The sequence below is a fragment of the Anabrus simplex genome, chromosome 5, assembly GCF_040414725.1.
Source record: "Anabrus simplex isolate iqAnaSimp1 chromosome 5, ASM4041472v1, whole genome shotgun sequence".
NCBI classification, from domain to species: domain Eukaryota; kingdom Metazoa; phylum Arthropoda; class Insecta; order Orthoptera; family Tettigoniidae; genus Anabrus; species Anabrus simplex.
In genome coordinates this window covers 44,526,632-44,541,008 of record NC_090269.1, presented here as the reverse complement: position 1 = coordinate 44,541,008, position 14,377 = coordinate 44,526,632, and the positions used below count along the sequence as shown (strand labels likewise).

Here is a 14,377-nt window from a genome sequence, read left to right as displayed (position 1 = left end):
CGGCCGGGTCGCGTATATTAATCGCGTTTGATTAATTCTTCGGACTCGGGGACCGGGTGTTTGTGCTTGTCCCAACAACTTTCCTCTTCATATTCAGACAACACCCCACACTACCAACCACCACAGCAACACGCAATAGTGATTACATCCCTCCACACAAGGTTGGCGTCAGGAAGGGCATCCGGCCATAAAATAGGGCCAATTCCACATGTGCGACACAGTTCGCACCCGCGATCCCAGAAATGTGGGAAAAGAGGTAGAAAAAGAATATTATTATTATCATTACAAGTTGCTTTACGTCGCATCGAACATATATGACTTATGGCGACGGTGGGGCTGGAAAGGGCTAGGAGTGGGAAGGTATTGGCCGTGGCCTTAATTGAGGAACATCCCCAGCATTTGCCTAGTGTGAAAATGGGAAAGGACGGAAAACCATCTTCAGAGCTTTTGACAGTGGGGTTCGAACCCACTATCTCCCGAATGCAAGCTCACAGCTGCGCGCCCCTAATCGCCTTACCAACTCACTCGGTAACGAGCATTTATCAGGAATATCCAAACAAATCTATTTTTTAGAACGAATACTAATGCATGATTTTGTCAGATATTAGAATTCAATGAATCAGTTACTACCTCTGTTAAGTTATGAGCCCGAAGGCTTGCCGAATCCTCAAATAGCATCACCAAAATTAATGTCCTTATAGGGAAACAGCGAAAACGGATGTCGGTGCTACAGTGAGGTGTACTAGGAAAGATGAGTGAGGTAGTTTGCGATTACTTTCTTCACCGAGCCAGAAATTGCTATTACAGTACGACTTCACAACATCTTTCACGGCATCCCGACGTACCGGCGGGCTCGAAATGCCACTACTCAGTAGCACCAGCAGCAGCAACCATGCCTTCAGGGCCACAAATGAGACTGACAATTTGCCGAGCTGAGTAGCCCAGATGATAGTGCGCTGGCCTTCTGAGTCCCACCTGTTTGCGGCGAGCCTGCTTTTATCCGCCTGGTGATGAGGTTTTAGTATCATCGGCGTGCGGCTAGATTACGAACAGTCTATTTACACCTTCTGGAAAATCCACGGAGACACCAATCATAATGTGAAGGAGAGGCCGTCTCACCCATCTCTTCCAGAAAACACCGAAGGGAGCTTACAGATGGCCGCATGAGCACATAACAGTATTTGCTTATTCTTTGCAACATGTCCGTCATGGCGCAAATAGAACGCAGATATTTTGATTATAATTCTTGACGAGCAAGTGGCTATGCGGTTTGAGTCCCGTAGCTATCAGCTTGCGTTCGGGAATAGTGTGTTCGAACCCCAATGTCGGCGGCCCTGAAGATGGTTTCCCGTGGTTTCCCATTTTCACACCAGACAGAATGCTGGGGCTGTACCTTAATTAAAGTCACGGTCGCATCCTTCCCACTCCTAGCCTTTTTTCTACCACCCTCGTCATCGAAAGACCTATCTGTGTCGTTGCGACGTAAAGCAAAGTGTAAATACTATATATATATAATTGTTGTTTGTTGCAATGGTCCACCAGTCATGAATCAATGAGGAACAAATATTTCTTTTCACGTTTGGTGAGTATGGAACCTAGTCACGTCCCCTTGTAGAAGAGAGCGGCATAATGTCACCCACGGTATCCCTTGCCTGTCGTAATAGGTGACTGAAAGGTGCCCTAGGGGCTCTCAACTTGAGAGCGTGGGTTGCGAACACGGGGCCCTTTAGCTGAGCCATGGCATTGCTTCCACTTACTTGTGCCACGCTCCTCACTTTCATCTATACTATCTGACCTTCCTTGGTCAACACTTGTTCTTTTCCGACTCGGACGCTATCAGATTCCGAGGCCTAGGGAGTCTTTCATTTTCACGTCCTAGGCCTTGTCTTTCTTTGGCCGATACCTTCACTTTTCGAAGTGTTTGGGGAAGATGTTGTCCGGTTGTACTTCCTCTTAAAACAGTAATCACCACCGCCATCAGCACTTGTAGAAGATATCATTCTTGTTTCTTGGAATGGTCCGCCCGTCATGAGTCAATGAGGAACAAGGAAACTTTTTCAAGGTTGGTGTGTCTGGAACCTAGTCACGCTGCATAAAGCTTTTTTCAGCTGACTTATCAGTACTCACTCCGCAGACCACAGAGTAAAATCTGAACGTTCTAAGGTTCTTGAGCAATTTTCGAAATAGATGTTGACACCCGTCAGTTGTATTCTCCTGTCACGATTTTGGATTCTATTACTTAAATATACTCAGTGGACTACGAGTAAGTACTTATACAAAATCTTAGAATGGTTTGTATACTGTTCAGAAAATTATATTTCTGAAATAACACTGAATGGCATTTTTACGCGACACTTTGGAAAAACATATATATACAATGTTAAATTAAATTTTGTGGTAATTAAGGTGTCAAGAGATAAGAATATTTTTCATTGAAAGGTGGCAAATATCAAATTCTCTAGTTTTACACGCATTCCGAACCACAGGGAAGAGGCTCTTCATTTCAAAAATCCATATGTTTTGCCCTGGAATCGATCATTGTTGACAATTATTATTATTATTATTATTATTATTATTATTATTATTATTATACCTCCCCTGTGAACCATGTGACCTTCTCGCCGTGGGGAGGCCTGTGCATCTCAGTGAAGCAGATAGCCGAGCCGTAGGGGCATCCATATCGGATCGGATCGGATGGGAATCTGTCAAGAGGCGGGGGATGGAGTGGCAGCCTTTCGAAAGTTACACATTTGGCAGTCTGGATGATTGACTGATATGGTCTTGTAATAATATATAGCATGACTAAGCTGTGTTGATACTGCTACACTGCTGAAAGCAACGGGAAACTACAGGCGTAAGTTATTCCTGGGGACAAGCAGCTCTCTCTCCCTCAGTTTGCTTTACCCTTCGATGCTGAGGTTTTTTATGTGCCTTAGTTTACCTCTGATTCTGTACAAACCAAAAATAGATCCTCTAAACCCCCCGTCTCATTTAGTTCATTAAAATAATTTTGCAGCTTAGCTTCTTCCGCTTTTTATCTTGAACGCAAATACTGAATTTCACAAATTTGTGTGCCGCCGTTTTCCCGTAATGGTGTTGAGGTGAGCTATTCGATATGGCAACACTGTTGTCATAAGAGCAATACTGTTTTCTTAACATGGAATGCCCTATAGTATGTGGTTAAAATGGTGCATGCAGCTCACCTCCATTGGGGGTGTACCTGCAACGAGCTGCATCACCTCCGGCCGAGGATACGAGTTTACGTTTTATGGTGAGAGGAGAAAAAATGTCATTAGAAAAAGAGTGACAGGGCGCATCTTAAGACACCCGGTATTTGTTCTGTTAGGTTTTTGAGGAAAATTGTAGGCGGTAAGAACGGTAGGAGTAGACCAAGGCATGATTATGACAAGCAAATTAGAGTAGATGTAGAATGCAGTTGTTACATATAAATGAGAAGTTTCGTACATGATACGGTGACATGGAAGCTGCATCATACCAGTCTATGGACCATACAACAACAACAACAACATCATCGACCTCTTATATGCATTCACAGGAGACGTATAGAATGGAGTGTCTCTTCAAAGCGCTTGACAGTGATATACAGTAATTCAAGACGTTATCATATGTCCTAACATCTGTTCTTTTCCAACTGTTATTTCCGGCCTGTAGCAGGTTGCGCCAACAAAAGTGGTTATTGTCCGCAGCCTGCTAAGAGGCAAAAACGACTTTCTTTTGTCAGCTCTGTCTGTGTCAGCGTTGTTGACTGTGGTTCTCAAAAGATGACGAATATTCGTACTGAGTATGCGAACTGAAGTGTTTACGCAAGAGCTGAAAACTGGGAGTATGAGGACCAAAAACAAATCCCATGGTGCTACATCCCTGGTGGGCTTTGCTCTGCCACTGCTCATCCCAAAGGCAGGCTGAGATAATGCGTGGTCAGCGCGACGAATCCTCGGGACTACTATCTCACATTCATGTAGCTCCTCAATTGTTCTCCCATAGGCTGAGTGGACCTCGAACCAGCCCTCAGATCCTGGTAACAAAATCTTGATCTGGCCAGGAATCGAACCCAGGGTCTCCGGTAAGAGACCTAACAATAATAATTTCCTAAAGGCTACTACGCCTTGTCGTTGCAATCATTGATCTCTTCTCTCTACAGTTCGTTTCATAAGTGCGTAAACTTGGCACCACGTGATCTCCGCTACCTCTTCTGTGATCATCTTAGTTGGTTTTCGTCCTTCTTACCCAGTACTTTGTCTTCAAATATATTTTGCAGGAAATTGTTGGGCGGAGAAGGTGACCAAATACCGACGTTATCCTCTTCTCTACGGTTGCCGGAAGAAGCCTTGGAATGTTCATTTCTTTAAGTACTTCATCACTGGTTTTCCTGTCAGTCCAGCTGGTTCTCGTCATCCTTCTCCACAGCCACATTCTGTAGCCGTTTCTCATCCACCTTCAAGAGAGTCCAGCTTTCAGAGCTGTAGAGCAGCACACTCCTAATGAATGTCTAGGGGAGTTTGAAACTCCTATCCGGCCAATGTTAAATAAGCCAAGTTTATGTTCCTTTATTTTTGGAACCAATGAAGATAAGACTCTACCATTTTTACATCTGACTTTTCCATATTATTCATGTGTGCTGAAGCATAATTAGGAAATACGATACATAAGAACCAAAGATATTATTCTTTTAAAGATGCAAAATTGTACACAAATTATTTGTACATGCAAACCCTTAACTTCATGTGTATACAAATATATGCTATAATTATGCTTCAGTATGGACATCAAGATGTAATAAAGCAGCTCACAAAGTTTAATGAACTATCACAAGTAGATTTCCAGTTACAGGAACATTAAGTATAAAAAACGTTTTGAGAAAACCAACTTTAAAATTTAGAATGACAATAATTTACTCATACTTTGTATGAAGACTCAAAATTACCCAGAAGCACAGACAGGATCCTCACCCTTGTACCCCTCATCCAAAAACATTTCCCTTCGGGCTGACTTTGCTTCTTTGGTGTTTAACTCGGCTGCACGATGTGCTTTGGCAATTCTTAATTTGTCTGAATGTTGCAGTCCCTTTACTGTATGATAGCCAGGGTTGATATTGAAATGCATTAGCATTCTATTTCTTCCCACGTTCCCATCATTAAAGATTAACCAGCATCACTGACTCCCCATTTCAAAGTTTTTAACCCCACAAATACGTTCTCGGGCACTCGAGTCCAGATAATATTGTTGGACTCATTAGGATTCAGAGTATTGAGCATGTATACACACATTCTGGGGTCTGGGTGAGCTAGGTCCATGTAGATTGGCTTTATGGCCTCCATAACAGCTTTAGGAATAGAATTCTTATATTCAAAATACTCTACTCCATTGGTAGGCGAAAACTACAGTATTCTACGAGGAGTAGTTTCAAAGGTTTCCGTATACAAAGAAAGTGTGTCCAAAATTAACTAGCTTGACAGACATGCAAGTAACCTTATACAATTAAAAATTAAATACTTTAAAAGATCTCACAGAGATAAATTATATACAATTTTACTCAGGAAACACTTAATAATATTGTAAGACATAGACCTGTTTTGTAAAATAATAAAAAATTCACAGTTTTGCCTTTCAAACTTCCCTTCATGCATTTTTCTTTTGTTCACTGCACTAGGAGCTGTTTCTTGTCTTGAAAGACCCTTTTACATAATGCTATTATTCTTTTTAATTCTGCAGTTCATCTGTTGTAATCCTTTATAACTGATCTAGGTAGGAGAACTTACCGGTACGCACTTCCTGTATTGTGTTTTTTTTTTTCAATTTTGAGATACATTGTTGTCTTTTCTTTTGATTTTCTTGCAACCATTAGTTTTTTAACAAAAACATTCAGTTGACATTTTTTAAAGTTAAGTTTATGTATATTTTTTGGCTGTCAGCCAAATGTGCAATATCATCAGCAAACCTAATACAATGTATAGTTTCTCCATTTAGTCATGTATGAATAATTGTTTTAATATGTCATGCGCTTGTTGTTGTGGCTTATTTTACAATGTTTTGTGACGATAGAATAGTGCGTCCAGATGCTGTATACGCGCATACGCCTCGTACCACGGAGTTCTCGATACGTGAAGAAAACATTTGTGGCAATATTAAGTTCAACAGAATTATAATAGCATTTGTGGTAATAATCCTGCTCTTCAGTGGCCCACCACTGCATTCCAGTCTCCCATCACAATTAGATTCTCGTCACCTTTTACATATTGTATTAAATCTTCTATCTCTTCATATGTTCTTTCGATTTCCTCATCATCCGCTGAACTAGTAGGCATATAGACCTGCACTATTGTGGTGGGCATTGGTTTGGTGTCTATCTTGACGACAATAATTATTTCACTATGCTGGTCATAGTAGCTTACCTGCTGCCCTATTTTCTTATTCATTATTAAACCAACTCCTGCATTTCCCCTGTTTGATTTTGTGTTGATAATTCGGTAGTTGCCTGACCAGAAATCCTGTTCTTCCTGCCAACCTACTTCACTACATCTACATATTAATTAACTACATCACATATTAACATACTGTATAGGAAGACGAAAGAAAAGAACAAAATCGTGAATTTGGTGCTGACGTCATCACATAAAACAAGATGACTGGTGATTTCCTTTGTTTCAGGGCACGAAATCCATTGTAGCGTCGGAACAGGGAAGGATTTGATCCTTCAGGTAGTGTGGTTTTGTGGCTAATGAGTCGTTATGAAGACATGCCGTCGGCGAGTCAAGTGAGGCCATAGGATACCCAGAGAAGCAATGCCTCGTGTAAATCTCACATTTCATACTTCTCTTACCATTCCCCGTATTCAGTAAAGTATTGACGTTGTGTGAAAAATAAACAAAATACAAACTGATACTTTCATTTTAAAATGTAAACATCTCTAAGTAACTGTGTGAAACTGTACGATGAGAAATTTGTAAATACAGTATTACATATTTTCTTTAAAAGCTGTTAGGTGCCTACCCGAACTTTTCAAATGGGCACAGATGCTTTAAAATGTTTTTCAATAAACTACATACCGGTATATTGATATTTCAAAATGTCTATTAAATTAAGTTTAGGGCAGGCTGGATTTCATGTGTCCAGTGTACTAACCACAGCCAAATTAGGTTGAGAAGAGGGTTCTGTCTCTCAGACAGAAAGAGTGAGAAGATATTTTTTTAAATAAGTAGGGTAAATTCTCACGAACTGTCTTAGTTTAGTCCCATCAACACGTTTTCAACTGATAGGATCACTTCAGAATAATGAAAATGTTTTAAGTGTGCTAGTTTACATACGAGTATGTCAAAGTCGATTATGCAGATAAAGTTAATTAGACCCTTGAAACTGCGTGTATATTGTCCCAGAAAGGAAGGCAGACACCTGTCCTGAATTCTGATCCTGAATGGAGCCCTTAGCCTGCAGTCTCCTTCCTCTTAAAACATTAGTCCACCTGTCTTCTACAATTCCCTCCTTTCCTTCCCATCCCTCTTTTACACTTACTGTATCCTGTACATCGTTTGAGGGAGGCCTACTTTCCTTCCTGTCCTCTGAGAGAATCCTAATTATCTCCCTCAAACTCTCCAACTCCTCCCTCATACTCTTTAATGCCTGGCCACACCCACAGTTCGTACACTTGTAGCAAGGCGACTTTCTGTTTAAAGTCAAGTCAAGATAGTCTAGATGGCCATTCCGTTACTTAAAGATCAGTAGATAATAAAGAGTATAGTGGAAATATTAGCTCATTTTTGAATCACAATTGATTGCAAACAGTTTCTCAGTTCCCCAGCCTAAAATGTAAACTATCGGGAGCGCTGGGACATGTGATTTTTAAAGGAAAAGCCGGAAGGTTATGAATTATGATACTGTAATTTGATTCAATTAATTTACAATTAACATTTTTTAAAAACAAAGTTTGTAGGATGACTAGTAATGTTTAGTTCTGTCAGCCCCTAAAGCAGTAGTGTTACCCAGAGCTAAATCAATGTATTTCAACGTAGCTGAACACTGAAGACAACTAGAAAGTGTCTTGATTGCCCTGTACAATTATATCGTACGTTCACAATATTTCTACATTTCATATGACTCCCTTACTTTGATCTTGTCTTTTCCGACATTACATCTTGCCATCCTCTGTAGGTAAAAGGCACATGCTAAGAAGAATCTATTCACTCTGCAACAATCTGCCTGTCTTGCTGCTTCATAAATTCCTTAATCAACTCGCAGGTGATAATAGCAATATAACTTCTAGTTTGAAATGGATAGACAAGAAAACAATTTCGATCGTGGCTATTTTTGCATTGCGAACGTAACTTGACATTTTACGAATAGAAACTCTACCGTGTACTTCATTTTATCGTATATCGTATCCTACTGTACGTGCTTGAGATCTACTCTCAAATATTCCAAATTGCATAATCAGAACGTATCAAAGTAGAATCTTGATGATATTATTATTATTATTATTATTTCCTGTGGTATTGTAGCCTGAGTGGAACCATTCTGGCAGACCGTACCTGGAGGGTTGGCAGCGTCTACTGTGTGAAGTACTCGATGAAACTTCAGTTTCTCTATAGAACTCATCTGGTTTTATCAGCACCAGAGCTAGAATATCCTCAAATCAAGTTGGTTCCGCCCCTTTCTGATCAGCTGTCTTTCCCGGAAGAACTTACCATATGTTGATCATGCTTCCTGTCCCAGTTAACGTTTAGTAAATTGAGATCACCCGTTATAATCACGTTCTTTTCTGTGTTGTTCCCCACATAGCTGATTATCTTATCAAATAATGCTGCGTCTAATCAAAATATAATTCCGCATAGCGTGAGGCACACACTTTTCACGTCTGTACACCCCGAAGTGAGTTCTTACACCTAGAATAACATGTTTCTCATCCTTAACTGTTTCGTAGCTTACAACTCTTCTTTCGCCTGTATGAATATTCCCCCTCCTTTCGATTCTATCCTGTTTCTACGATAAACACTACAGTTTCGAGAGAAAATTTTTGCTTCGTAATACTGTATTACTTCTCAGCCATGATTCGACCCTTCCTACATTATTTGGTAAATATAGATCTCTTAAATCTCTTAATTCTATTCCTTTCTTTATAATAATTCTAGAGTTTAATACTAACAACTTTGCCATCCTACTTGACTTCAAAACTCCCTGTATTCTCATCACCGCTCTCTAGTTCAGTCCGTTTCCTTGAATATACCTCCCTATAACCCTTCTAAACAAACCCCATATACGTGCCCGTATGGTTCAAGTGAAGGCCATCAGAATGTAGACTCTGGTCTCCTACGCACCCAGTTTCCCACATACCGCCTCCGTAACCTTATTTAAAACCATAACCACCCTCCATTCAGCATCTCACTGATAATCATGTCCGCTCCCTTAAACTTTTCCCGTGCTGACATAACCATATCCCACTAATCCCAACTGTGTTGGTGCTATTCCTTGCACGCCTTATGTTGTTAGTACCAACGTGAAAAACTACCCTCTTTTCCTAACCCTCCTCCTTCCCTTCCACTTTCCTCAACATCTGCTTTAACCTAATTTCCGGTTACCACTCAACCCTGGCTCCATTTCCTCTATACACTTTCCCACGTGCTTAATAATGGAATCCCCCATGGCCAGGGCCTCGACCCAACCCATTTCATTAGATCTCTTCAACTCCTCGTCTCCCTTATCTTCCCTGATGGCTGCAGAACCTATTTCCCCTTTCCTTTTCTTCCTCTCATTACCCTGTTCCACCTTCCTCTTCCTATCTTGTACCCTATATTTCCCTTTCCTATGTTTTCTTATCCTTTTACTTCATCACTCATCTCTTCCCACTACCAGCAGTGACTCATACCAATTCCTCACCGATACCTTTTTTGAACTCTCCTCCTGACTAGATCTCTTAACCCTAATGTTCCTTCCCATTGAAACATTAGCCCACCTGCTTTCCATACTTTCTCCCACTCCTTCCTATCCCTTTTGTTTTACTACCGTACGCTGTACATTGTTTGTGGGAGACCTACCTTCCTGTCCTCTTAGAAGCCTAACTATCTTCCTCAAACTATCTCTTCCTTCCCTACAAAGAACTATAACAGCTAGTCCAATACTAGAAAAATCACTTGCGAGGTAAATATGCACTGCGACTTAACGTGAGGAAAACTGAATAGTTGGAATGTGGATGGCAGTGAAATGAGTCAATTAAAATCGTAAATGTTGATATTTATAAAACATATCAGTTTACATATTTGGGATCAGCCATTGTTTCTGCTGGTGATGCATTGCCAGATACAAGGAACAGAATAAACGCAGTCTGGGTGAAGTGGCGCCAAGTTACAGGGGTCCTTCTCGACCGGAAGATAGCGTTGTACCTAAAATCAAAGATTTATAGCACGGCCGTTCGTCCAGTAGCACTATACGGGGCGGAATTTGGAGTGGCACCAATTATTATGGTATGGTCACCTGCTGAGTAGCAGTAGTATCTCAGTTGTGAAGGTGGCACTAGATTTGAAAGCGAGGACCGCGGGAATTTTCTCTTCCCTCATACCCCTTAATGCCCACTCACACCCTCTGTCCCTACACCTGCATTTCTCAGCCATGTCAAGGCCGGAAAACGAATACAATCTAAACGTTAAACAACCAACACACAGTCCATAGAGACTCAATTCAGGTGTAAATAATAATAATAATAATAATAATAATAATAATAATAATAATAATAATAATAATACAGTCGACTAACGAAGGGAATCTTTAATTACATCACCAAGTAAATGTACTTACAAAATGGGTAGAAGAAACGATGAAGGACAAGTTGGCATCAATCCTAAAGAGATCTGGAATATACAGTATTATGTTTCGAGCTACGACTGATAAACTTACGGTGTTCCTGGTAAATAAAAATAAAAAGGCCAAGAACATCTGGTCAGAAGAAAGGAAGATGAACCACAGCGAAATGAAGAATTCCTGGGAGAAGAAAAAGGGACTAATCACCAAATGAATTGTTTCCCGTAGTCTAAAGTAGGCCAAAATTGAAGAAATAATAATGTCCGCCTCTGTGATGTAGTGGTTAGTGTGATTAGCTGCCACCCCCCGGAGGCCCGAGTTCGATTCCTGGCTCTGCCACGAAATTTGAAAAGTGGTACGAAGACTGGAACGGGATCCACTCAGCCTCGTGAGGTCAACTGGAGGTTCTATTCCCAGCTCAACCATCCTCGAAGTGGTTTTCCGTGGTTTCCCACTTCTCCTCCAGGCCAATGACAGGATGGTATCTAACTCAAGGCCACGGACGCTTACTTCCCTTTTCATTGTCTTTCCCTTCCGATCTTCCCATCCTCCCACAAGGCCCCTGTTCGGCATAGCAGGTGAGGCCGCCTGAGCGAGGTACTGGTCCTCCTTCCAATTGTATACCCCGCCCCATGGCCCTTGAGGCGGTAGAGGTGGGATCCCTCGTTGAGTCCGAGGGGAAAAACCAACCCTGGAGGCTAAACGGATTAAAAAGGAAAGAAAGAAAGAAAGAAGGAAGGCAGGAAAATAATAATAATAATAATAATAATAATAATAATAATAATAATAATAATAATAATAATAATAATAATAATAATAATTTCGTGTGGCTATTTCTAGCCGAGTGCAGCCCTTGTAAGGCAGACCCTCCGATGAGGGTGGGCGGCATCTGCCATATGTAGGTAACTGCGTGTTATTGTGGTGGAGGATAGTGTTATGTGTGGTGTGTGAGTTGCAGGGATGTTGGGGACAGCACAAACACCCAGACCCCGGGCCGTTGGAATTAACCAATTAAGGTAAAAATCCCCGACCCGACTGCGAATCATAATAATAATAATAATAATAATAATAATAATAATAATCATGTTACTTCTTGATACCAGTTACTTAATAACAAACGTTAAGCAGACATTAATTTGAAAAGTGATTGACAACCTTCGTGACACATATCTCAAGTTAGTGATCATTGGTGCAACGTACCGCTTCGGTTCTTCATTCAAGTTGTCTGCAAGATAAACGTGGTTTGATACCCTAGGCGGAGAGTCTTGGAGTGTGAGGAGAGTGAAAACGAGCTTCGCAGTTGGAATACTAAACATGAGATTAGAAGGTTCATAAAGATGACGGCGTTGGAGAAGGCAGTTAAATACTGGTGCTTGTAGTTGAGTCAGGTTGAAAAAGGCGTGCGTGTTTATACATTCTGTACAACTACAGGCCAAGCCGGAAATTATTCTCTGTATAGTCAGCTAGGCTTTTCGAGGCCGTCTTGTATCGCACTAAGACGATATAACCAGTGTTGCAAAGTAGGCGATTTCTCTCTGATTTAGTATTTTTGTAGAGGGTCATAGCGGTAAATTGTATCTATAAGTGAAAAGCGGGAAATCTGGAATATTTTGAGTGTTCAGTGTTTTTAATAGATTTAGGCCTACTCGTTAAAATATATATTCAAACCTTTGGATAGCTATTATTTTTACTATCCGTGTATAATCTATTATTTTCAGTTAAGTCAGGGGTGTTTCTTTCTTGTAGATGGGCGTGTTTTTCGAGAACCCACGAACAGTTTTGTTTCTCAGAGTAGTAAGGAACTACTGTACATATTTTTGCACTTCGTTAGGGTAGAAAGTAGAAATATGAAGCACTATAGAATGGCCAATTTGACATCTCATATTTTAACACGTCCTATAATTTGATTTTAAAGGAAGAAGATTGGAGCAAATCAGTGACAAGGTTCCCCTTTTTGCTAGTGGTTTAACTCGCACTAACACATCGAAGGTTTTCGGCGACGCTAGGATGGGAAGGGCTACTACGGGGAAAGTAGCAGTCGTGGCATTAATTATAGTACAGCACCCTACTACCACTACTACTACTAATCGTATGACCACGGCTTCCATGTGCAGGTATTTTGATTGGTTGCCATTTAGAGTGCTTGCGTGTCAGTTTTGACGTTTCGTTTTACTCTGCCAGATGACAGATGAACGGGAACTCTGTTGGGCGACCGCTGGCTGAGCTTTTTAATTTATTTTGTCGAGTAAACACCGAATGTATCACCATAAATATTTTGCATGCCGACATCGAGTTCTGAATGGGCGTTTTACTATCCTTAAAACATCTGACTCCCTCTGCCGGGTTCGAACCCACGATCTTGCGATCCTGAAGCTGTTACTTTACTACTGATCCATAGAGAGATTCACATATTTGGCATGACATTGGGATACCATGGAATAACATCTTCAGGACTTCCGAATCCAAGCTACAACTTCACGTCGTCTATCTCACACCCACCTCGCTCGGTGACATGAATTTAAGATCGGTTTGAGGGCCTAGACTGGCAGGACAGTTCAAACGATATGTGAGTTTCAGTTAATTCTACTCTTTATCATCCTAGAGAAGATTTACGTAGTTTCCCAGTTCAACTAAAATACTAGCCCTATCGCTTCCGTACCAACTGTTGACTCGGCAACATTATATAACATGTACTGTATAACGGATCTGCATTTAGGGCTGTCGTCCAGGTGAAAGATTCCTGTCAATTGTTTACCTAATCTTTTGTTAAATTATTTCAAAGAACTTAGAAATTTTTCGAACATCTCCATTGATATTTTTTTTTTGCTATTTTGCTTTACGTCGCACCGACACAGATAGGTCTTATGGCGACGATGGGACAGGAAAGGGCTAACAGTGGGAAGGAAGCGGCCGTGGCCTTCACTAAGGTACAGCTACACCATTTGCCTGGTGTGAAAATGAGAAACCACGGAAAACCATATTCAGGGCTGCCGACAGTGGGGTTCGAACCCACTACCTCCCGGATGATAAATTATTCTAAACCCTAATTTATCATCTTATGAATGAATACTTGCCCCAATTAGTCCTCCTGAGTTCCATATTTATCTCCATATTATGATCTTTCGTATTGTTTTAAAAATTGCACTCAAGCTTATTCGTCTACTATCATTCTACGCCATCTCTCCAATGACAGCCTGGAATATACCGCTCAGTCGAGCAGCTCGTTTCCTTACTCCCAGATCTTCCCAGCCCAAAGATTGTAACATTTTTGTAACACTACCCGTTTGTCTGAAAAACGCCCAGAACAAATCGTGCTGCTTTCCTTTGGATCTTTTCCAGTTCTCGATAACGTAGTCCTTGTGTGGGTCCCATACACAAGAATTATACTCTAATTGGAGTCTTACCAATGACTTGTACGCCCTCCCCTTTACATTCTTACTACAACAACTAAATACGCTCATAACCTAATTAAGAGATCTGTAATCCTTACTTATAATCTCGTTAATGTGATTATCCCAATCAGGATCTTTCCTTATATTAATACCTAGGTAAGTTACTTAGAGCAGTTCCC

At 40.9% G+C, this 14,377-nt stretch overlaps 1 protein-coding gene across 3 annotated transcripts in view; it reads left to right on the top strand.

Moving 5' to 3' along the window:
• Window positions 1-14,377, top strand: part of Cht2 (Chitinase 2) — a 167,948-nt gene that overhangs the window by 70,669 nt on the left and 82,902 nt on the right. Inside the window, exon 1 of one of the 3 annotated variants that reach the window (XM_067146860.2) lies at window positions 2,115-2,263. The exons of the other annotated variants lie outside the window; for them this stretch is intronic. Coding sequence (XP_067002961.2) covers window positions 2,188-2,263 — 76 coding nt within the window. The 5' untranslated portion in view covers window positions 2,115-2,187. Of the gene's footprint in view, window positions 1-2,114; window positions 2,264-14,377 lie in introns of those variants that run through there. 3 annotated transcript variants of the gene reach the window in all.